The sequence below is a fragment of the Argiope bruennichi genome, chromosome 3 (genome assembly GCF_947563725.1).
Source record: "Argiope bruennichi chromosome 3, qqArgBrue1.1, whole genome shotgun sequence".
Taxonomy (NCBI): Eukaryota; Metazoa; Arthropoda; class Arachnida; order Araneae; family Araneidae; genus Argiope; species Argiope bruennichi.
Genome location: NC_079153.1, coordinates 71,302,926 through 71,329,426, shown reverse-complemented (window position 1 = coordinate 71,329,426; position 26,501 = coordinate 71,302,926). Strand labels below are relative to the sequence as shown.

Genomic DNA, 26,501 nt, shown 5'->3' with positions numbered 1-26,501 from the left:
GCACTTATATTTTTTTAAAGGAAAAAAAAAAAAGAAAAAAAAAAGAGACTTTTTTGACTTCAGCAAAAAAGTTTTTACGTTAACTGAAACTTAATCACTTCTGTTTTAATTTAAAGTTTAAATCTTACAGGAGCTGACAGGAAATAAGAAATGTATAGTACGAGTGATATCAATAAATAACATATTATTTTGTATAAAATTACAAACTAGTAAAAGTAGTCTTCCCACAACTTTCTTGCATTCTCTCTAATAAAGTTATTTTCCTAGATAATGCTTTGCATGGCATTGGCATACAATAATTAAGAAATATTACGCGAATTTAGCATTTTTAATGAATTTAATTTGTGAACTAATCTAATTTTATTGAATCTAAATAACATTTTTTTGGCGCTTTTACAGATTTAGCATTTAAAAGCAATTAATAAACGAAGCCTTTGATACTCGGACATACGTTAATGTGATTACTAAAATGCATTGAAAGTCTTAGGCCTGGACGTGCTATTTATGACAGTACATCTATGAGATAGATACTTACCATGCTTAATGTTATAATTAGTTCACAGTAATTTGAATGTTTGTCACTCATTAATTCTACGAAAGTGAAGATGTTCAAAAGATGGAGAAAATTACGAGGGATTAAAATTTCTTTTTCATGAACGATTTTCGCCAATACTTTCTTTGGAATCAAGCTTTCATCATTTTCACCAGCCCTTTTAAAAGTTTTGCCCTGCATCTGCTGTTCGGTTTGTCTATCTCTTTTTCTAGTTAAATTTGTTTGATCAAAAAAAAAAAAAAAAAAACTTGAACGATTTCTAGAAGTATTAGCTCAACGGACTTCTTGGTATCTTAGTTAGAAAATCAGAAGGAGTTAGCAAAATAACCACTGAAAGTATTTCGAAATTTTTTTTCTGTTACCCATTATTATTTGTACATTTTGCAACAAAAAAGTAAATAAATACGCATTCCGATTCTCGATAAATCAAAGCACTTTTATTTAAAACAAATATCTTATATTTACCGAGGATATTAATTAAATTGCCACTGAGTCGGTGAACGAATAAAATATTCACTGCAATATTAAAATAAGTAATTTAATCTTCTGGGTGTACATCACGAAATTGTGAAATTGTAAATTTTGATATGGACTAATATATTGTGTCAAATGTTATTCATTCCAAACTTAGAAAGAAATTCCCTGCGATAGGACCTTTCAGATTCCGGTCTTTCACAAACTGGTTGAGATCGAAAAAATTTCGCTTTACACCTGTGTTCTTATCGTCGTCGTTCAACATTTCTCTGTTGGGTTGCTCGTAAACCAGGAAAATATGTCTATGAGGACCTGCAAAAGAAAATTAAATGTCTCATGGTATTTAATTTATTTTCAAAACAAATGTTTTTTACAAATGCCTTGATTTGAAGTTAAAATTTGCGTTTGTTAACGTATTTGAGATGGGGGGAAAAAAAAAAACTTTTTTCTTTAAAAAATATTTATAAATATTAATAATATAATTTATAATATTATAAAACTTTAGCTTATTTATGAGATTTTCTAATGTATTTTTAAAGAATCTTTTTAAAAATAATTTTGAAATGTATCTTCAGGAGAAGAGGCAGAATAATAGAAGAAAGATTTTCTTTCAACTGCAAAAAATGCTTTAAAAAAATTATATACAGAGTGTTGCCGAATTCGTCCGACAAATTCAGAGGAGTGATAGTAGGCATCAAGAGTATAAAGAATCACCATACAACATAGGGTCCCAAACGACGTTTAGTAGGTGAAAATCGCAAAATTATAAGGAGTGCTGGATTTGTTGGAAACTGTGAAAAATTAATAAAAAAATAACAAATGAGGTTTCAACTATGAATTTTTTTCATGTAGATAACACGCCAGTTTGATGCTCTAGGGGGAAGTAAATTACTGAAAACGAAAAAGTAGTTAAGAACCATTATTTGCAAAAAATATAAAAACTTGAAGAAAAATAGAAGCTTGAAAATGTAAAGAATTTTATACTCTTTAATTTGATGTAAGTATGTAATGCAAAAACCGGGGAGTTTTAAAAATATTCAAGAAAACTGAAATGAATACTAAAAACATCGCTGCAACATCGTTGCCGATGTTTGCAGAGTGTGTTGCCAAATTCGAAAGATAAATTCAGATCGGGGACAGAAGGCATTAAGACGATAAAAAATTGTACTGAAACATAGGGTCGCAGTTAACATTTTTCAGTGAAAATTGCAAATCGGGTGGAGTTGCCAAGCTGGATACTTGATGCCACACAGGAAAATTCACACTTTTCTGCTAGATTTTTATTGTCAGATGAAACCTACTTTACGACAAAAGATCTCTTCATTTTGCACAATGCGCATATTTGGTCATTCGAAAATCTCCATATCACTAACTCGTCGAACTTAAAACACAAGTTTAATATTAACATCTGGGCAGGGTTATCTGTTGGAATAGTATTTTCTACCCGAACGCTTCAGTGGCACAAAGTACCTTGTTTTCGTCCAGCACGTTCCTCTGGATTTACTGCAGGGAACGCCGACAGTTGTACGTCCGAACATTTGATTAATGCATGATGGAACACCAGCAAATTTTAGTTGCATTCATGAAATCTGACTTGTTGCTTGCGAATGAACTTTAACGACCATCAATTCTTCAATGCTCATTAATGAATACTTGGTTGTTGCATTTATTTTCCTTGAACTCATGAAAAATGTATATACGAGAAGCTTTTTCTTCTCGATTATCATGTTCATAATCCTCACATTCACAAGGCCATTCTCTTCGCCAGGCTCATTGTCTTTTTGACGTCTGTTTTTGCGATTTTCACTGAATAAACTTTACCTTCGACACTGTGTTTTCTGGTAATTTTTTATCTCCTTAATGCCTATTATCCTTGCTCTGAATTTATCTTTCGAATTAGACAACGCTCTCTGCGAACATCGATACTGATATTGCAGCTTTGATTTCTGATGCCCATTTTAGTTTTTCTAGAATATCTTAAAAACTCCTCAGTTTTCACACGATACGCTTATATCAAATTAAAGAGTATAAAATTCTTTACATTTTTAAGCTTTTATTTTTCTTCAAGTTTTAATATTTTTGCAAATAATGGTTCTAAACTACTTTTTTATTTTCGTTAATTTACGACCCCCTAGATCATCAAAGATGCATGTTACCTACATGAAAAAAAAAAAAACACTTTTAAGAATGTGCTTTTACTTGAAAAAAATTCACAGTTGAAACCTCATTTTTTATTTTTTTTTTAATGAATTTTTTACAGTTTCCAACAACTCTGGGACTTCCTATAATTTTGCGATTTTCATCTACTAAACATCGTTTGGGAGCCTATGCTGTGTGATGATTCTTTATCTTCTTGATGCCTCTGTATGTATTACATAAGTTAAAACTTTTTTTGGTGATAAGTCACCAAATGTGATAACATTTTTTTATTATTATGTTCTAATAACTCTAAAAGCGAAAAAGTGGTGTCTTAAAAGCGATAAATAGCCAATTTTCTGCAGATGCATTTTGTGGCTTCAAAACCACAAACTAAAATAACATCATGTTCTCACATGATAATAAGATTTCCCTTTTTTTAATTTTAATATTAAAGTAGATTAAAAACAAGTATATAAATTAAATTTCAAAAAATATATGATGTGCTAATTTTTTGAAAACTATTTTGTTGACTTTGTTAGTTTTCTATTCATTTCTGAAGTTACTTAAAATTAATAGGCAACAGATTTCATGATTATGATTCATGTAAAAATGGTGAGTAAGCATTTTATTCATAAAATCTTCTCAATATGTTTGATCAAAATCAATTAAAGTTATTAACAAATAAATTATTAGTAATATTCAAAGCGCATATTACAATACCAATACCAACCACAAATATACAAGCACAAGAAAATCGATTTAGGAATGCTACAAAGCTACAAAGCAATGTTTTTTCTAAAAAAATCTTGGATTTTATTTTATTAATTATTTTACTTTACATTTTAAAAATTAGGTTAAGGATTGCGAAATAAAGTGAAGCTGACGGAATTGTGAATTTCAAAAGGATTAGTAAAGCCAATCTATTATGAGATCAATTTCAAGATTTATTATGATTTTCGAAAATACATTTTTTCTGGCCCGAATTTAAGGATCACAGATAATAATACTTATTTTTCATAATATTTTTCAGCCATCTTTAATATATTTTTTTATTAACTTTCTATCTTTAATAAAGTTTTCATTCCAAATTGTATTTTTGTATTTCAAAAATAATTTTTTCCTTAATTTCTATCATTATCCTAAATGCGTGTACCCAACAATTTTTAATTTTCCGTGGCAAAGCCCTCAAACAGGTGCCGAAATCTCCTAACTTGATATACCATAAACATCTGGTAAATACTTTCATTCAACATGTAAAGAGCTATGTCTTTCATACTGCTCTTTTCATTATTGTAATATACATTGAAGTGCCAGAAAAACTGGTATACCAATCTAATATCGTGTATAGCCCCCACGAGCAAGCAGAAGTGGCGCAACATGGCCTGGAATGGATTCAAGTAATTTGGGAAGATATTCTGCTGGCAATTCACACCATGATTCCTGCAGGACAGTCCACAAAGCCATGGAAGTGCGAGGTGGTGGAGATCTCCTAAGGAGAACACGTTGCAAAGCATCCCAGATATGCTCTATAATGTTCATGTCAGGAGAATTAAGTGATCAAGAGGGGGAACGAAATTCTGAAAAGTGCTCCTCAAGCCACTTGGTAGGTACTGTAGACCTGTGAGGTAGTGCATTATCCTGTTGGAATTGTCTGCGTCCGTCAGAATGCACACAGGACATGAATGTATGCAAGTAGTCAGAAAGGATGTTAACGTTTCCTGGCCTGTAACGGATCCAGTCTAGACGTATCAACGTTTCTATTTCATGCTAATTTAACACGCCCCATACCATCACAGAGCCTCCATCAGCTTGAACAATTTCTTGTAGGCATATCCATGGATTCATGTGTTTTTCTCCATACCCGTACACGGCCATCCACCTGATACTATTCGAAACATGACTCGTCTGACAAGACAACGTTTTTACAATCATTAATAGTCCAATAACGGTGTTGGCGAGCCCAAGCAAGGCACAGAACTTTGTGCCACTGAGTCAACAATGGTATTCGAGATGGTCTGCGGTTGCAAAAGCCCATATCAATTAGGGTACGTTGCACAGTTCATACGCTGACACTTGTTGATGGGCCTGCATTCTAATCCGCAACAATCTGAGGAAGTATTGAACATCTCTCTCGTCTAACGATTCTTTTCAGCCGTCGATGATCACGTTCTATCAAGGTCTTTTTCTGGCCGCACTGCTGTCGGAGATTTAAAGTTTTATCGGAAACCTAATATTCGTGGTACAATCCCTTGAAGTGATCGTGCACGAAAATCCAAATTTCATCGCTACTTCGGAAATGCCGTGCCCCCTCTCCCGTCCCCGTTGAAAATCACTTAAATCTTGATAACCTGCCATTGTAACAGCAAGAATCGATGTAATAGCCTCCTCAGACATCTGTTGTCTTATACATGTATTGTCGACCGCATCCCGTTATGTGGGAGGGTTGAACACCTCCATTATTTGTATACAACCTGCTTAACCAGTTTTTCGGGCTCTTCATTGTACATTAAAAATATTTCTTATTGTATCTCAATTTGTGTAACTATTTGATTTATCGTAGTATATAATGCACTTTTCTTTTAAATAAATTATGTTTTAAATTTTATCCACATTAGTCTGCTCTAACATTTGAGATAATGACTATTTTTTTTCATTTAATTGTTCGATACCTTTTGCAGAAAATGTTATATACCTTTGCGGTAGACATAATTGATTTCATCCGTTGATGAGCAAAGAATGAGTTGACAGTTAAAATGTTGGCAATCCTATTAAAAAACATTTGACAGCAACGCAAGATTTGAATGAAATAAAAAACACAGTTTTTTTTCTTTAAATTGTTATATTTTTATTGAATCGTAAAAGGCACAGGATAGGGTTATGCATGGAATAACAAATAGGACAAATTTTCTCCATGGCTTTGCTGACACATACTCACTCTTTTGTCGAAATTTTCCACGACCACTTTGAATAAAAGTGGCTGAATTTCTTTGATGCAGCGTTCATTTCTTACTTCATTGAACTCGTAAGGTCTATTCAAAAAGGTTTATTTCAAATAAGTTTACAAGCAGTAAACTTGTTTGAAATAGACCTTTGATTTCAAAGAATTCCGTAAAAAGAAGTTCAGTGATGTTGAATCATACGATCTAGAGGCCACTCTCCAAATTTCTAACTGCGGCTGCCAGACTTTCATTACTTTTTGAAATATTGTTCAGCAATGAAAGCACGTTGTTTTATCGTGTAAAGCTCCATTTTTACTAAACTATCAACTGTTAAATGTTTTTTTTTTAATAGGGTTGCCAACAGTTTACTGCATGAATGGGGGCAAATTAAAATTTTGCGTTCATTTTGGGACATCCTTTACTAATATCTGATTTTGAAGATTCATATGAATTGTTTACTAGTACGTATGGATTTTTTTCAGTCAATAATCTTTTTCTTAGTTCACTTTAATATTTCCTCTAACTAAAAATAAAAGATATTTTAAAGACGGAACTGATGCGTGAATGTTTTGTTAGAAAGTTAAAAGTGTTAACAATGATTTTTTACGTGGATAGATCTTACCAGAACCAGTGGATGCCGGTGGAGAGTACGTGAGAACAGTATCCCCATTGATAACTAAATTTTCGGGAATATTTTCCATCAGCCAGTGCAGAAAATGGGCACTTATTGGATTCTTTGGATCTGGAAAGTCAGGATCTAGCAAGAGAGAAAGAAGAAATCGAAATATGTAAAAGCCAATGACTCTTCATTTTATTTCAGCAGAAAATGGGTATGCAGTTAATTTGGGCAGTTGATTATATGTTTTGTTAAATCTATTTGAAAATTTTAGCAAATAATAATCAAGTGATATCAATAACCAAGCAACCAATATTAAACTAAAATTTTATTTTGCAATTTATATTCAATCATTATTATTATAAATAATAAAGAGTATTAATTTTTCCTACTGTTTGAATTTCCCCATTGAGAAATATTTTTGGACTCTTTTTGGCCAAAGAAAAAGATAGAAGATCATTTGTGTTAAAATTTTGAAAATACAGGAGGCTTGAAAATGATTTTTATACGTTAAAATATCATTAAAAAATAACAAACAGTAACTTCCTGAAACTTTTTATATACTTTCTAATAAACATGTTATCCTTCCTGCCTCCGAATGAAAATTCGAACTTTGGAAAAGATAGTGCATTAAAATATTTACTATCCTTAGAATTAAAGGCCGGCATGAGACAGACGGATAATTAACAACTCAGGAGGTGAATTCCACATGCCCTTTCCGATCCTCAATATAGAGTAACCAAGTCATGCGTTTGTGTTTTTTGTTCTTTGTCATATAAATAAGTACTGCATTTAATAAGTACTGCATAAGTACTGCATATAATAAGATATGCATTTCAGACATGCATATTCATACATATTCTTTTTAATTTATAGAAACCAAAATTTGAGACGATCTGCAACTTTAAATCGAGATTACACACCAAATTTCCTTTACATAAGTCTTAGAGTATTTGGGTTATTGCGTTTACATACAGTCTACCAACAAACAGTCAAGTTAAGGAAGGAGCAAAATTCGATAAAAATCTAATTTCCGGATGATAAAACAATGTTCAAAATGATGTCCTTATATAACTCTTTATATATTTTTTGGTTATCTCGTTCATTCCTATGGACAGAAAGATCGATATACGAACTTCCTATGGACGGATTTTGTATAAAGTTTATTTCTAATCTAACATTTTGGAGTAAAGATCACGCATTAATTTCATTCGTTTACCTCAAAGTGTTTTAACTTTTTTTTTGTATGCGTAGAAGAGAGAAAATATAATAATTGTCAAAAATTTGAATTCAAGATTTTGACGAATCTCCACGTTTTAGACCTACCTGAGTACGAAAAATATAATTTTTGGAAAATTTCCTTCTTTCTCTCTGTGAAAAATGTAATTCAAAAATGCTTTGAGCTAATCGGATGAAATTTGGTACACGATCTTTATATTAAATTTGTAGATTTATAAAATTTTAAGTAAATTCCTTTCAGTGGATGTCTGTCTGTCCGGTACTTTGAATATAAATTAACACGATAACTGCAAAATGATCTAGATGGATTACATTCTTTACACAGAATTAACATCTGTAGTCTAGAAACTTATCGAACTTTTAGTTAAATCCAATAATCCAATAGTCTATCGGTCTGTACTTTTAGAAATATGCAAACGGAATTATTTAAATTCTTCAAATTTGGTACAGGATTTTGTGACTTCATGTATAGTTTTGATTGAAATTTATTTTTCAATCGAGTGGGAAAAAAGCATCTGTAATACAAATTCGATTTTCGGATACTATTAATAGTACACCAGGGATTGATATCAAAATAACTCGCCAATGATCACACGATAGATTCAGTAAAAACGCTATATTCCCGCCAAAGGCTAATATTTCGTAGCTATACTAAAGGCTATTATTTCGTAGCTATACTAAAGGCTAATATTTCGTAGCTATACTAAAGGCTAATATTTCGTAGCTGTACGGCAAAGCCATGCAAGGCGTTCTATGGAATAACACTTTTATTAGAAGAGAGAGATATGCGAGAAAATGTAAGGGAGACCACTTCCGGTTGCAGAAGGCACGGATTAGATGCTATGTGCATTAGGCGCACACCATGGGTTCCGGATTGAAAGAGACCCATAACGGGTAACGACCCATAACACTCAGCAGCCAGGTTATTATCAGAAAAATATGGGAGAAGTTATTAGCAATGTGAATTTCATTGATAACAGTTGGTATTGCATACTGACCACCCGTATGTACTGAAACTCGTAATTGTGGTTTCGATTTTTGGGGAAAATGCTAACCAAAATTGACCGTTCATTATTCTTCCAGCCCCGAAAAAGGTCCACTAACCAAATACTATCATTATACTTCACAGATGTAATCAGTTCTTCTGTATTTAGAGATTCCTTTCCTTGTTAAAATAAGATATATCTACCAGGTTTACACAGATGTAAAAGCCAAATTCAAATAGTATTTTGGATGACCATGTATTTTTTTCTCAGGAATTTTTTATCTAGAAAATAAATATTCAAAGGAAAATTTAAGATACCCTTTTCTTTTCAATGCATATCAATGGTCATTAGTAGTAAATAGATGACTTCAGTAGATTAGACCCCTATTTTGGGGGTTTGAAAATCTTTCAATCCTAATGTCCATCTATTTCCATTCACATTTTAGTTCAAATGCCTTTTAAGTATCATAGAAGAATACTCATTAGTTTTGTAGATCATGGCGACTAAACAGAAAACATCTGATTAAACTTTGATATAATCTAGTATTTCTTGATCGAGTTAATGTGGGAAATCTACTAAAAATATAATGTATATGCTATGTTCATATAGATGGAATGTGAAAAAATAAGAGAAGTTTTAGACTGTCAAATTTCAAAAAATAATTATTGCATAATAAGTAGGATAACAGCTCCATTTTGAGTGGCAGATGATATGCAATTCTAGCTAGTTTTGATAGTGAATCTAGAATCCGGAAACGACATTTTAGGTAAACTTAATGTCTAAATATAATTTAGTATTTGCTCACTTGAGCCAGCAGTAAGAAGAACTTACCAAACATTATTAAGGTGTATAGTTTGTTTACATCTGCTTTGTAGTCAACGACCGAAGGACGATCACGAGTAAGGTTCAGTGTCAAGGTATTGCCGCAAGTGACTGGTTGGCCTTGATATTCAATCTGTAGAATAAAAACAGTTTTAAAGTAGAGAGCCAAATATTTTAAGAAAAAAATTGAAATTTTATTTGAAACCTGCCATGGACTAACATTTATTTTCCAGTGTGGCCATCAAACTTCAACCATTGACAAGAAATTATGAGCTATCAATGTCAAGAAATAATGACTATTAATGGAAACCGTCCATTCAATTAGTTGATTTCATTTAGCACATGAGAAAGAAATTTTAACTATCCGTGATAGCGTGGAAAGTAAATTTCAGTCCCAGAATCCTATATACACGCTCTACTAGGTACTACAGTACTCTCTTTTTCTTTTCATCGCAGTATATCTGTAAGCTTCAGAGCCACAAGAGTTCTCTGTCATTTGTACGGTAAAAGTGGAAAAAGTTTTTGAAAAAATAAAAGATTATATTTGGTTATACTAAAAATATATGAAAAGGTTAAATTTCGACACAAACTGTGCAATATAAAATATATTTTTGTGAAGAAGGGTGAATTCATAGAATATTATCTCATCAGTTAATTTGATTGAGGAAAAGGCTTGATTAAGAATATCAGTGAAGTCTTCATCTATGTGATCTGAATAGATGGAAATAAAGGCATTATTCTGAGTTTGGATCTATGAAAGGAATGTCTTCGATAACCAGAACAAACTATTATTTGTTTCTTTTATTTGAATTTTGATCAACCTTTGTTTCATGACATTGTTACATTTAATCTGGTTTGATAACGGAGTGAGGTAATTGGTGGATTTTTTTGGCTTAAAAAGATATGGTGAATGGGCAGTGGGTGGCTTAATGCAATGTATTATTCACTTTACCATAGTCACAGTAATGAAACTATTTGGAATTTTATAGGAAAAGCCAAGGCTGTCGTAAAAATGGTGTTTCAGTTTTTCTTTATCGCAGCAGTTACCTGGTTGAGAAGGTAACTTTTATTAACGTTCTAACAGTTAATATCTGAATTGATAAAAACTGATTATGCTACCTCTGTGTCCTTTTTTCAACTTAATATAATCAAGCACACTTTTTGATAAAGAATTTCTACAAAAATTTTAAGTTATAGGTCAAGAACTTTTCACTACATCTCCGCAAAATTGGTTATTCTTTAATCAGTTGTTCTGATAAAAACCATCCAAACAGTCTTAATGAACTAAAATTTAACAAATTTCGAAAGCTATTCCTGTAAAAAATTCGTTTGGCAATAGTACATTGTTTCGAGTCCAGCCAAATTTTGATTTAAGATTTAAAAGCAGAATGTGGTGCTGTTACTTACTAAGTGCTATTTCTAATCGTAGTAAGTCTGCTAAATTGACTTAGGTATGAAAACAGATTGCTGTTCTGCCATCAAGTTCATCAAAACTTTCTGTGGTTAAACTTATGATTAATGTACGGTATCCAAAGTTGGGTTATTTTGGAGCAATTTCTCGTCAAATATAATTTTGGCAATTTTTATTATAACGCTGAAGCCGTTTATTGGTATTTCTGGTATCAATCTAAGATGGTGGACACTTGTCGAGTTTTTAGACAATTGGCATGGTTTTGATTCGCTTGGCGAGAATCCGTATATTAATTTTAATGCACCCTTTCATCAACTATTAAAATTGCAATGAATCGTCACCATAAAGATTATCGAATCTAATAACAAATTTCCCGTTTTGACACCAAGTATATACAAAAGTGCACATATAATTAGTTAAAAAATATATTTGTTTATAAAATATAATGACAAAACTTTTTGTTTGAATTAGGAATTAAGTTTAACCTATTTTTTATGCATAAGCATTTTCATAAAATGTAATTTATGCATCTTTATATGAAAATATTACATATAAATATATATGTAAATATATTTTGAATATCGTAGAATCTTATATCAAAGTTCGGTAAAAGTTTACAATTGGGTGCCCCTTGTTTTTTTTTTTTTTTTTTTGTCAATTGTTTTGGCGGCAAGATCGGTGGTAACGTAACAGTAACGTCAATGAAAACAAAACATTATGGAAACCAGAAGCAGCGCTTCATCGCTGAAATTTGTCGCCAATCGAAAGGGCACCCGAATCTACACTAGAACCCAAAGGTCATCTAAAATTAATGCAACTGTATTAAGTTATTCGCTACCAAACGTTCTAAATCGAAAAAAACCCCTCAATTTAAGGGATTCCTCATTTGTCACATTCATACCAGCCATTTTACACCACAAGAAAAATCGACGAAAGTAAGAAAAAAAAAATACTTTACAAGCAGAAGAAATCAGAATAAATCCAATCGTCAATTAATTGAATAGAAAATCTGCCCACGAAAAGCTGCCAGCACAAGAGAAATCGAAGAAAGTAAGAAAAAATACGTTACAAGACTTGGGGAGCAGTAGAAATTAGAAATTCCCCGCGAAAAGCTGCTCTTATACCTAATTGGTTGATATTCAAAGTCAATTCATACCTGATTAGTTTATAATTACATCACCGACATCACCCCATTCTCTTCACAGGGTTGCCATACATTGCAGGCGTAGAGGGGTTGCCATATTGGCAACTTTAGCTTTAAAATTTGGCGCCAAACTTGGCGGTACCCGTCTCTAGAATTTAGCCATAAGTTATTACACAAATTAAATATACTTTTATAATTTTAACGGGAAAGATATATTAATAAATGTCACCTGTATAGAATTTGGTGGAACAGCTGCTATTAAAGTGGGTACAATATTACTGGTTTGGAATTTGTTCAAATCACATTGGCTTTTTTGAGCTTCAGTGCCTACGAAGAAAACAAGAATAGTCCAGAAAATTAACTTGTAAGCCATGACTGAAGACGACAGATTATTAAAAGCGCAAATACAACAAAAAAATATCCACGCGTCGTGAACAGTTGCGTGAACGAGGAAACTTAAAAACAGAATGCGGTTTCTCGCAAAGCAAGCACACTAAGATTAAACCAACTAACTATGCAAAGATTTGTCATTTTTGATGGCAATATAAAATGGTAAAAAAAAAAAAAAAAAACAAAAAAAAAACGATTTTTGGGAGGTGCAAAGAAAGTTGTTTGGATTAAGATATTTGGCGAGTAACTGCCAAAAAATTCAGCTTTGATGACCTCACCTTACTTTTAAATGGAGACGCATGAATTTTTAGTCATTTCAAAACTGCCCATTTAAACTTTCACTTGATTCTTATTTTTATAAAAACTTCCTTTTTGGCATGGTGACAGGAAAACAATTCTTCTAACTAATTTGCAAATTCTCTTTTATTTTTAACTGGTGTTATCATATGTTTTTAACTTTTCATTTCTTGTTTTAATTTCATATTTAACATTGCATTTTTATTTTAACTAGGAGTTTCGTAATTTAATTAATTTATGAACAGAGGTCTAGCTCTGAAAAATCCCTCTTCATTTATGTTAAATTTAAGACAAAAATATGCTATTTATCTTTAAAATGCATGGGTGATTATGTGAATTGATATATGTGATTATGATATATGGGAAAATGTTCTTGAAAATAATGTCCTTAATGTTTGTGCGTCTTTTGGAAATAACAGCATCAGCGAAAAAAGTGCTGTAAGTGCTGTCATAATGTGATACAAGCAAATGGGGGTTGGATTTTTTTTTCATTTCTATAAAACCATTTATTTAGTATTGAAAAAAAAAACAGTATTCCATTTGTATTCTATCACTTCTGAATTTAAGTCAACCTAATAATAATATTCAGCTATGTAATGCATTTATGACGTATTATAATTGAATTTTTTTATAATGGATATTTATAACTGCTGAGAATAAGTTTTTAAGGCAACCACAAATCATGATTATCTCTTTTTTATTGAAATTGAACTTGAATATAAACAGTGAGGAATATAGCGATAAAGGCTGTTATCCAAAAATATCTCTTTATTAGTTTCCTCACATAACGTTATTATAATTTGCAATTTCCGATGCAGATTCTTTTTCATAAAGAGGACATGTTGTTTTGACAACTTATTTTAAAATAGTAGCTAAATTATTTTTCTGAAAATTCCACAAAAACGAGTTTCATGGAAAGAATGAATAACGCAAATTTCTAAATAAATAATTCGAATACATTTAAGATTTTAATAAATGATGAGATCAATTTGTAAGTTAAAAAAATACCCCATTAACCTGCTATTCCAAATCCCAATTCATTCGAAACAATGCTCTAAAGCATTCCCTTTCTTAAAAAAATAATTATAAAAAGTATTACTTTTTATTAAATAGTTAATAGTGTTACGGATATACTTCACTTCAAATCCACTTCTAAGTCCGTAAATTCACCGAGGTCGCCTGTAGTGAGTGTATGGTGTGAAAACAATCAGCAGACCACAATAGCGAACGACAGCGACGTTTATTGAACACGAATATAAAGACGACAAATACACAGCCGAGACGAACACAGGACAGCACAAAGTAACAGTAGCCCATAAGTAGTAATCGACCATAACACACAAAGCGGCCAGACAGATCTTCGTAGCTTCACTCTACTGTCTCTCCAAACGGCTGTAATTCTTCCCTGTCTCCTCGCTTTAGCTATATCCAATTGCCGACACACTACTACACGACTGGCTACTCCTCAGAGGCACGATGCTGCTTCTACAGTAAACAACAGGACTCGGCAGACAGTTCAGTTCAGCATTTGCTTGAGTTCCACACAACGCTGGTCTATTCCGCCTTTGCTTCGTTATCCTCTCGATGACTCGTTTCACGGTTCCAATTCAATTCACTGCAGCTTGAGACTGCTGGCCTTTTATAGTTCTCGAGAGGCTGGCCGAGAAGGTTCTGGGCAATCAGGCGTATTTCAGTTCCTATTGGCCGGATCACTAAAATTATCGAAGTTTCCAGTAATATCTATTTTGTAGCCAAATTCGTCGCCAAGTTACAAAATGGTCGCCAAGCTCTGAGATCACTGGCTTGTCACCCGAGCAGCATCCAATACAGATGATTGCAAATCGGTTTCTCCGGTGATAAAACTAATCGTGCTGGGAAGCAACATTACAGGTTTGTAACAATAGTTTTTAAATATAGTAATTCTGAGATATATTACTTGAAATTTTATAGAAAATTTAAACACTTAGAATATTCCAGAAAAGAAATAGTTTGAAAAATAGCGTTATTTTTTAAGAACTTTCTTTTGAAACAAGAATGATAGATCTCTTCATTTATCTGACGAAAATGGAGAGTATGGGTGCATGCTTAATTTTTTATGTTTACTTTATTCTAACGATTTCACAGTATATTTTCCCATTGAATTTAACTTTTGTTATTCTTAACTGAATATGTCAATTCTAAAAAGTTTGTCATTATTGTTTCAAACGCCGATTGTTTTCCAAAGTACAAAATGAAAATTTTCTTTTCTAATAATATTTCTTACGTTTTTCTTCTGTAAATAAGCACAGCAATTTATTTTCTACATAATATGAAGTTATTTATGATCTAAATAAGATATTATTTTTAAAGAAACATAGTAACTTTATATTAACTTCAAATTTTTGTTGTAATTCATAAGAAGGAATTGAAGTATTCTTATGAAGTAACTTCATAAGAATACTTGGCTAGAATATCTTTCTGAGTAAACATTTCTCAACAGATTGTTTTGTTTGTGTACTCCCTGACTTATCATCACCGTTCCAAGTACTCTAACTTCATTCCATTATATATAATTACAAACATCTTAATAATATTTGCTTATAATAAGGATGAATGTATGTACGTTGGCGCTCTATAGGACAGACCGCTTGATCTACAGCAACCAAATTTGGCAAATATATATCTTGGAGGGTGGAAATGTGCACCTTGGAACGTTTTTTAAAAAAATTTAATCAATTAAAAATTTTGCTGCAATTTCCAAAAATATTATTGCACGAATTAAATTTTATACCATGTAAAATTTAAAATATTGCCTTTTTAATTATTGTCTTTTATTGTTTTTTTTAAAACCACTTTATTAATTGTACAAAAGTTTTCCGATTTTTGGCAATTTTTAAAATATTTTTTGTGCTTAAATTCCCACATTAGAATACATTGTTGCCCTAAAATTCAAACCATTTTATTATTTCATCAAAATGTGTTATTATTTCATAAAAAATGACTATTTCATCAAAATATGTTATTATTTCATAAAAAAAATCATTATTTCATAAATCAAATGTTTTATTATTTCATAAAAAATGACTATTTCATCAAAATATGTTATTATTTCATAAAAAAATCATTATTTCATAAATCAAATGTTTTATTTTTTAATAAAAAATATTTAATCACTGATTTTCTTCCATTGTTGAAAGCTAAGTAAGAAGGATTCTGTTTAATAACTGTGTTGTTCACTAGACAGAAAAAAGTGGAGTCGAAATGCCACGAAATTTAGAAGATAGATGAACCGTGCATTTCCCTTTTTAATATCGCTATGATGTTGTACGGCTGGTCAATATTAGACAGGTTCATTCATACAATGAACAGAACATGTATAAAACCAAACTAACTAAAACGGCTTTAATGTCTTATAATTTGGTGGATAGATAATACTATGAAAATATATCTAAATGATTTAACTGGAATTAAACATAACCAATATCAATGGCGAACTAATTGATTGCTAAAGTTTAATAACTGTATAACGAGAGGCAATTTTATTTTATGAATAACTGTTTTAAAGCATTTATTTGTACCAAAATCTAAAAAAATTATAAATATTGTAATAAGAAGAAATATTTAAATAACTTTCGCATCAGACAATAAGAATTCTACAAAAAAATTGCTTTGAAAACATATTTTGAAATAGTATGTTTTATTCATTCGCCCATATTATCTTATTTCATCATTGTTTGGAATTTTGATATCGAATTCGAAATGTATTAATCGATTCCCATTATTACTTCAGTGTAAACTTTCATTTTCTTCAAGTTATTGCAAACGATTTATTTATTTATTCATTCCATGCAATTCATCTATTTGGTTAAAAGTTATTTGAAATACCATACTCTAAGCACAGCATGTATATTTAAAACAGTAAGAATAGCATTAATAGATGTTTTGAAATATTATTGTAATATTATTTATGAATTTTTGTTTTGGTTTAAAATTTATGAGAAATTTGTCTCTATGAAGTTTTGTGAGGAATAAAGAAATAATATTTTATTTTACGATTTTTATTACAATTTTATTCCCTGTTTACAGATGAAATATGTTTGATTAAATTTTAAGATTAAGGTTTCTTTTTAAAAAATTTTAATCTGATAGAAGAAAATTTCTGTTTATTCCTCGTAGAGTACTTTCTTACTATTTCAAGTAATCATTTTGAACAGTGTTTTATGTTGACATAATCATCAAATCAGCACGCTTCAAGTTGTGTTTCAGAAATTTTATTTGAAGTAGAGCCTAAAACTTTGTAGATGTTAAATGTTAGAAAATACCACAGAAAAAAGGATAAGCCACTTAACAAATAAATATTCTCAATGGTATTAAGTTTGAGAGAGATACGTACAAAACGTTTGTCATTGAATCTAATTTATATAAACTATCAAATTATGTCTATATTCTGAATTTGGAAATGAATGAATCATTATAAATGACTGCTTGTCTCTACTATTTTCCTGCCAGCAATCTATGCGTAGTTCTGTGATGGCATGACGTTCGGCCGCACACAACTGTCTCTACTATTTCAGGTAAAAGAAATTGCCAGCGATCGGCCCTGTCAGCTTTCGTTCTTCTACAAATTTCCTCAGATTGAAATAGATTCGTTTGTCGTGATCAAATTGATCCTTCAGTCTTGCTGGTTGCTCGTAGGCTAGAAAAATGTATCTGTGGGGATCTGAAAAGAAAAAGATTTTCTGGAATAAATATCTGATCTTGATGAATTGTCAGTCGCGATGTAAGAAATGCGCTATAGCAAGCGAGTCTATTTTGATAAATTAGAATGTCATTAAAAATAAACCAAAAATTCTATTATCCGCGTATTTCTGTTAAGTTCTATTCTATTAAAAATTCTCATTATCATACTATTTAAGCAAGAGAAATGAAGATATAAAGGAAATCAAGAGAAACAGGCTTCAAACAGGAAGTTTAATCGAGGCCAAAAATAGGCTTAACCGTACCAGATAGGGAGTCATTTTAATTTGTATATGAAATCGATGTTCATATCTTTCAAACAATTATCTCACGAAAATGTTTTTTTTTATTATCTTAAAGAGTCAAAAAATGCATTTCTAAGGATGTAAATTTCATTTCCTAATATTTTTTCCATTAATTTTTGATTCAATTTGATACACTATTCGTAATACTATTTCTGTTATGATGGAATTCAAAAAATTCATCCCTCAAAACTTTCAAGAACCTGCTTTTGCCAATCATTAACACCGTTATAAGATTTTCATTTCCATTTTTATTTCTTAGTATGTACACTTCTTAATTTGTTGTAAAGTAATTAATTCAATTGAATTCAAGTTTTTTAGTTGCATCAAATAACAAGGGCAACATTTTTTTTTTTAAATGCATTCTCATATGAATCATTTAACATCACAAAATGTCAATCTGGACGAACAAACTAATCGCTAAAGACGGCTGTTAAACATAATTTAAAAGCCAATTGCACCTAGGAACCACTGTGAAAGCGGGTCATGTGCACGTTAAATCTATCGGGTACAAATTTCATTTAGCTGGTGTGAAGCGGAAGTTGGAAAGGGGAAGGAGGTTCAGTTCAGGTTTCGTTTTCGTCATCTGACTGCCGTTCAAAATGACGAGGTCTGTCCCCAAAACGGCATATTAATATAACTAAACTAAACAAACTAGAAATTAAATTAAATTGAGCTAAAATAGAAATTAAACTAGACTAAAAACTAAACATTAATATTTTCTTTAATAACAGAAAATAAAATAATATTTGAAATGAATTGATGCTTGATTTTCTAGTCAGCAATCATTGATTCTTTATGAAGAGACCTTACCCGAATGAAGGGGCGGATTCGGTGGATAGTAATCAAGAACAATGTCTCCGTGCTTCACCGCATTTTCTGGAATATTCTCCAACAGCCAATGAACAAAAAACGCAGCGACGGGATTTTGCGGAGTTGGAACATCAGGATCTGATGGGATGGAAAAAAGAAATTAGAAACAAGCAACAGCGAATTGCGGATAATCACGTTTCACCGAATATTCTGGTATCTGATGCACACTTAACTGTATCACATATTAATGGGTATGCCCATTAATATGTGATAATGGGTATGCCCATTAATATATAGTGGGAGTGGTCTCCCCAAAACTTTCTCATATGTCCGCTAATAAAGATGTTACCCAGAACGCCTTGCATGGCATTGGTGTACAATAGTTATGAAATATTAACCTTTGGCGTGAGCATAGCATTTTCACTGAATATATCGTGTAATCCTTGGCGAGTTATTTGGCGATTTATCACTGCATGCGGTTAATGCTACCCGAAAAACGAATTTTTATTTTTGATAAGTTTTTCCCCAACCGATTGAAACAAAAATTTGATACAGAACTATACGTATAGTCACAAAAGTACCTGCAGCGATAAAAACATTTTAAATGCAAGAGTTAATGGAACGAACTCACTTAGCGTTACTAATTTTTCTATTTTAAGTTTTAAGGAAATTACAAGGAAATTAAAATTTCAATCTTCCATCATGTCCACTTTTTTTGAGCTAGATGACCCATCTATAAATTGGTTCCAGTTTTAAATTTTTGACATTTATCGCAAGCAGGTTAAAATACAACCAAAATTATTCTAATTATCAAAAATGACTGCAAGATAACATAGGCATATATATGTATAAAGTTTTGAATGAAGAAAAGTTTTAGGGGGGTTCTAGGGACTGATGAAGATCTGCAGAACTTTTTTTGAAGTCTTGTCATGAGAACCATTAAACATGTAGTTTTCCTACAGAAAATTTGCCTAAAAACAAAATTATTCGGGTAACAAAACAGTCACCTAAGTGTGTTAAAAAATACTATTTATAATGTTGGAGCGAAATTTCTTTCATAATTCTTTTCCATAATTCTTTCTTAACCCACCACTGCCATTTCCATTCGGACAACAACATTTAATTTTAATATTTAAAAGTGTCTAACAACTGTTACCCTACTAAAGAAAAATATCATTTTAGCAAATCTTTTATGACTGGAATAATATTTCATATCTATACTTATTTTATTGATTTTCCCTTCCCTCAAAGAACAAAGGATGGAAAACATTTAAAACAATAAAATTAAATAAGTCAGTTAAAGTACTATCGCTAGAAGAAGTATTCTTTACTAAGTCTTCAAAAGTAATAAAGTTGCTTAATACGACATTTGTATTATGCAACCAAAGACAAATTAAATTTCCGCTTGATTTTCGATGATTGGTCAATAAGCGATTCGATTGTTGCTGACAAATCATTGCCATTACAAAAATTAGATGTAATTATGCAACTAAGAACAAACTCAGAAACAACAACTCATTACGAAATAATAGATTTTGCAGCATCTATTATTCCAAAATGTTGAAACTGTATGGAAAAAAAATCATGCGCTGCAATTTTCAAAAATTAATTATTACATTATAAATAATCTATCATAAACATAATTACAGCATCTATTTTGGGTGCAAATGAAACGCATTTCTTCATGTTTTTGATAGTGAATCTATGCTCTATTAGAGGATAAATAATGCGTAATATCTTACAGCATTTTCTCATCAGAACAAAGAAGTAGGAAAACTTACCTAGCATAATTAAAGTGTATAACTTATTTACGTCCGCTTTGTAATCAGTGCTCGTAGGACGCTCATGAGTTAGGTTCCGTGTCAAGGAATCACCACAAATGACTGGCTGATCTTTATATTCAATCTATAAAATAAAGAAAGTTTTTTAAAAAGAGCCCCAGTTATTTAAGGATAGAAGTGAAATTTTATTTGAAATCTTCTTTATAGCATGATTATTACATATCACTATTATTTAGAGATTTCAAGTTAAGAATGTCAAAAAATTAACGGTATACTAAGATATAATTCCTCTTGAAAGGATTATTCCTTTTTTTGTATTCGAACGAAATTTGAAATATCTTTGCTGATGTGGAAAAATTTTAATCCCAGAATCCAGTGTACACACTCCACCACAGTTAGTCAAGTATCATCACCAACTCAATATAAAGTACATCAAGAGTATTTTTTTCCTTCTTTTTCACTGCAGTATAATCCCGAATTCTGAATCAGTATAATTTCCAATCAGTAAAAGGGGAACACGAAGAAAAAAAATTTATTGAAGGGGGGGGGTGTTGCAAAAGGATACATAACAATGTAGAATATACAATGTAAAATATGTGAAGTGAAGAACGATGAATTCATGAGATATACTGTAAAGTTTTTGATTGAGGATAAAGCCTGATTGTGAATATCAGTAAAACCTTGATGTGAGTGATCTGAATTTTGGTGGTATTAATGAAATTATTTTTATTCTAGATCTGCAGAAAGAATGCCAGTATTATTTTCGAGGAACTGCTCTGGATTTTTTTTCTATTTTAATTTTTCTGTTTTAATTAAAAGAATTAAAACCCAATGAACTAAAGTAAGAATAAGAACTTGGCTCAGCCGTTTACAATGATCCTCAGCAGACGTATTTATCAACTATAGACTTTCACTAAACATTTTAGATACTCACTATTTTTTCTATAAATTATTAAACCAAACGACTTGGTGTTAAAATGCAGGTTATATCTTTGAAACTTTTTAGTAAATTGGCATTTAAATAAATGTATAAGGTTAATACTACCGAACGGAATTGCATGGTCATGTATGTGGTCCAAGGTTTTTTTTTTTTTTTTTTCTTTTTTGCAAATACTGTATAGACAACAATGGACCGAGGGTTGTTAGGAATAAGCAATTAATAATGAATTAAAAAGTTTGTATTCATGCAAGATACATAGGCCCGAAGTCCCACTGTATTCATCCCAGCTGCACTGCCGATCTGCCCAGCTGATTTTGTAATGAAGCGGATAGTTAGATTTGCATTTGAAATATGATCAATGCGGTCAGGGCCGGTTTATGGAGACTAAGTTTTGTTTGTGTATGGAGCTGGATGAAGGGAAACTTTGAGTATAATGAGGTGGATGCTTTTTACGATTCAAAATATATACATATTCTAAGTTTTTATCATTCTTTCTGCACTCCTTCAGTATTATATCATTATACATGTTATCATTCTCCCTGTACTGCAAAGAGCACCATGCTTGAACAATCATGTTGGTGACTGGAAGAGTGAATATATTGGCTTTGCATAGATTTCAACCGGAAATTTAACTATGATCGAAAAGTAAGATAAATAATTCAGCGTTGTGTTTAACTGCTCGAAATAGGCCGTTGAGGAATTACTGTGCAGATTTTTTTATTTTTGCCGCTTTTATCACTTAAGGAAAAGTTGTGATGATTGAATAAGAATTTGAATAAGAGAGAAAAGAAAAAGCAATTGAAAAAAGAAAAGCAATATCTATTTCAGTTCAGTGCGTTTCAAAGAGAAAAAATTAATATCTTTTCATGCATGTTATGTATTTATTTATAAAAGAATATTTTAAGATATCGAAAACATTGAAACATACATTATTAATAAATCAAGAAAATCTCAGCACAGATGAAAGACTGAAGATTAGAGTCTGCTTTTTCACCAAGCACGACAAAATCATGTGACCTTCCAAAATACACTAAATGTCCAATGTCTTGGATATGGTAACAACTGGGTTTAAGAGTTGCTATAAAAATAGATCACATGTGGCGAAAAATCGCTCCAAAAGCTTTGGCGAATGGAATATTATTTTTAAATTGCATCCGGCAGAAAAAGATGGATTATTTACGCGAGCCGAGTACTAGAAATACATCTGTATCCCTTTTTCTGTTGATTTCAATATTAAGTGATATGATATAATAAGACGAATTTGTTAGAAAAATAATAAGTTTCACATTTCATTTAAGTAAAGTTTATTTTTAAATTAATAACATTTTAAAGTTGGAACATTCTCTATGAACTGTACTACTCACTGACCTAAAGCTACTAGTTAAGGCACGAATTTTTGACTAAGAAAATAATTTTTGAAAATTCCAATTAGATTCTTAATTAAAAAGAAATCAAGTAAAATTTTAGCATTTCTTTTCAATAATTAAGGATCATATTATCGAACAAAGCCTTTTAACATCGCTTTCAAATTCAAAAAAATATTAACTTTTAAGATATATTAATTTTATTTCGATATAATTGTTGTAATGAAATTTAAACCAATTCTATTGATTGTGAAACCTTTTATTATTAATGTTACTAATATTTTATTAAATACTTCACTCGCGACTTTTGCCAGTATTGCGATAACAAGATTGCATTCATCGGACGTTGAATATTGAGCGAAGTTTTCACTTCCTCTTTTATCAACGTGAGCTTTTATGCTGACTTTCGTCCTGCAAATTACGTTAACAAAACCATTTGCAATATACAGAATGCAATAACTCATGCAGTAAAACCAGACGAATCAAGCTTATATTACCGCTCTACGAATATCATTACGATGAGAGATACGAAATTTAAGGAGATTTTTCTATTATACTTTTTTAAATTTAGCCTGCATATTACAATAATAATAATAAAAAAAATCTGTTATGCATCTGCCCAAGGTGGATCGTGCGAGTTTGCCAAAAAGGTGCCAAGGCTTAAACCAATCAGAGCACGTCGGTATCCTTTGCCATAGACTTAGTCAGTACAATTTGCGAACTCGCGTGGATCGCTCTTTTACTAATTGTTTTGCTGAAAATCTCTATAGAAGATTTAAGCGCAATAATTTTTAAAATAAGCTTCGAGAGCCATCGTTTAAAGATTTCAAATTTCGCAATGACACATTGTTAAAAATCTCACCAAATTACTTTTAGATTTAAAAACAATACATATCGTCGCAAACCTTGCGAATATTTCGCCAAGTATATGACTACCAATTATTTTCTATAAATTATTAAATATAATGCCAAATTTGGTGAGATGGGAAAACGCATTATCGTCACATTAGATAGGTTCGCCAAAACTTTCATATTTTATTAAGATAGCCGCGGACCTCTAATATTTTAAAATCTGATCTCAAATGGAACAGCTTTGATATACAGTCATTTCCGCCACACACAAAAATAGTTTATCGCCAAATTTTAGCGAAATGGACGAATGTGGGGCGAAAAAGTAAAAGCGCCACCGAAAAACCTCGCAAGTCGCCAAATGACTGTATATCAAAGCTTAGCTTTTAAATAATGTCAAATGTTTAAAGCTTGAGTTTAGCGATGTGTAAGATATACTTAATATATATTTTAATAAATGTAATTAATGTATCCTCATATAAAAGTATTATATATAAATATATAGATTAAAAACATATTTTGCATATCTTAAAATTTTATATCAAATTTTGTCCTAAATGATATGGTTGTTATTAAGTTATTTAATTAGTTGTTAAAATTCAGTTTGTTTTAGTTATTATTAGTTAAAGGTTACTTAAAAATTAGTTTACTAAATTATTATTATTAAATATTAAAATTAATTTATTAAAAAATTGTTTATTAAAAATATGAAATATATTTTTATAAATCTAATGGGAAAGATAGATTAATAAATATCACTTGTATAGAATTTGGTGGAACAGCAGCTATTAAAGTGGGCACGATGTTGCTGGTTCGGAATTTGTTCAAATCACATTGACTTTTCTGTGCGTCAATACATGCAAAGGAAACAAGAATCGCCCAGAAAATTAACTTGAACGCCATGATTAAAGACTGCAGATTATTTAAAGTGTAAATACAATAAGGCAAATATTCACGCGTCGCGATCAGTTGCGTGAACGACGAAACTTAAGAACAGGATGATGTTTCTCTTTAAGCACGTTGAAATTGTGCCAAGAGTCTAAAAGCTCGCCAAATGCTTGATATCTTGAAGGTTTGAAATAATAGTTATCAAAATTATCACATTTGGAAAAATACTGCAAAATATTCAACTTTGGCTTTCACATTTGATTTTTAAGCCGAACATCGTTAAGACTTAAAATTATATCAAAACTGTCGATTTTAAGTTTCAATTGTCTCTTTTTCCCAACACTTTCTTTTTAAAATCGGATCGCAAAACACATATTTTTATCTAATTTTCAGTTTTTTTTTACTTTGATCAATTTTGCCATTCATTTTAAGCTTATTATTTCATATTTGACTTAAAATTCAATATTTCACATTATATTTTATTTTAATTTGGAATTTGGTAATATAGTTAGGTTACGATTGGATTTCTAACACCGATAAATCTTTTATAAAACTCTACATTTGAAATAATAGATCAGTCGAATTGTACTTTTCTTTTTTGGAAAAAATATATAACAGCAGTTTTATTAAGTTGTTAAATTAGTTATCCAAAATAGGCTTTAAAGTTTGCACAAAGAAATGATAAGACATGGTATGCTGGGGTGGAACTTTTAATATCGGTTTCCTGTTTCTAAAAATAAAGCTATTAATATTAACAGAATGTTTAAATTAAAAAGTGTAGGTATTATGACCTGTAAGATGAACATAACTACAGACTACTCACTAAGATAATTACAAAACATAATGAATAATGTAATTTAATAAAATCAGCACGAATTTAAACCAAGAAACCAATAAAATTGTTGTAATGTATTTTCCCTGAAATGTACTATTTTTAATGCCAATTTGACTGTTATATAAAGAATAAATCGGATATATATATATATATATATATATATATATATATATATATATATATATGTATGTATGTATGTGTGTGTGTATGTATATTTTCCATTTTCTATATTTAAGTCAGTAAAGATAACAAAATTAAGATTATGTAAAAAATATGTAATGAGATCAATTTATGGATTTATTGAATATATGCTTGATTTTATTTGTATAAATAATAAAAACTGCAATTATAAAACACAAATAAATCGGATCAATGCTCCAAAATCTTTAATTTTTTTTTCAATAATTACAAAACGCATTAATTTTTACTAATTAGATGGTTTTAAAATGCTTTATATCTGGAATATACTACCCAGTGAAATGTTTCAGAGTGTTATAGAGTTGTGGTGAGTTGGAATGAACGAGGATAGAACCTGGGACTTTATGGTTCGCAGTCCAGTAACATGAGCACGATACAAAAGCAATTGCTCAGGTAGCTTAGTTGTTAATTGGCTTATATGCTATTCACCACAGACTCTTCCTCCAGTGAGTCGGAGGTGAAACGAACGATATGGCTGTTGAGTGGTGATGTATTAGCCGTTGAATCTAATGCGCCTGTACCCATTTGAGAAGCGCCAAGCGTTATGGCGAGAGTGTGTGAGTGAGTGGTTGTTGCTGCGTCAAGTGAGCCTGGCGATTTTGGATTGCAAAGATATTTGAGCTGATAGAAAGGTTACTGGAAATACTTAGCTTCACATTCAGATAAACTTTGTAAAAATGCCATTTCGAAGTTTTAGAACTTTTCTTTAAAATAAAATAAAAACATTGTTCCGATCTCTTTAAATAATAAAGAAGAATATATCTGTGCTTATCTATATATGTATCTGCACCATACAGGCCAGACA

At 30.9% G+C, this 26,501-nt stretch overlaps 2 protein-coding genes across 2 annotated transcripts; both read right to left on the bottom strand.

Moving 5' to 3' along the window:
* Positions 1 to 1,169: 1,169 nt before the first annotated feature.
* On the bottom strand, positions 1,170 to 12,781 carry LOC129962875 (protein D2-like). The gene is made up of 4 exons (XM_056076875.1): positions 12,553 to 12,781; positions 9,778 to 9,901; positions 6,728 to 6,862; positions 1,170 to 1,339 (listed from the first exon to the last, which is right to left on the bottom strand). Exons 1-4 carry the CDS (start codon positions 12,694 to 12,696, stop codon positions 1,170 to 1,172), a joined length of 573 nt encoding a protein of 190 aa, XP_055932850.1. The 5' UTR covers positions 12,697 to 12,781.
* A 4,463-nt stretch (positions 12,782 to 17,244) lies between these two features.
* LOC129964258 (protein D2-like) lies at positions 17,245 to 24,680 on the bottom strand. The gene is made up of 4 exons (XM_056079007.1): positions 24,535 to 24,680; positions 20,623 to 20,746; positions 18,842 to 18,979; positions 17,245 to 17,709 (listed from the first exon to the last, which is right to left on the bottom strand). The coding sequence occupies exons 1-4, from the start codon at positions 24,676 to 24,678 to the stop codon at positions 17,555 to 17,557; spliced, it is 561 nt and encodes a 186-aa protein (XP_055934982.1). The 5' UTR covers positions 24,679 to 24,680; the 3' UTR covers positions 17,245 to 17,554.
* Between the last annotated feature and the right edge of the window lie 1,821 nt (positions 24,681 to 26,501).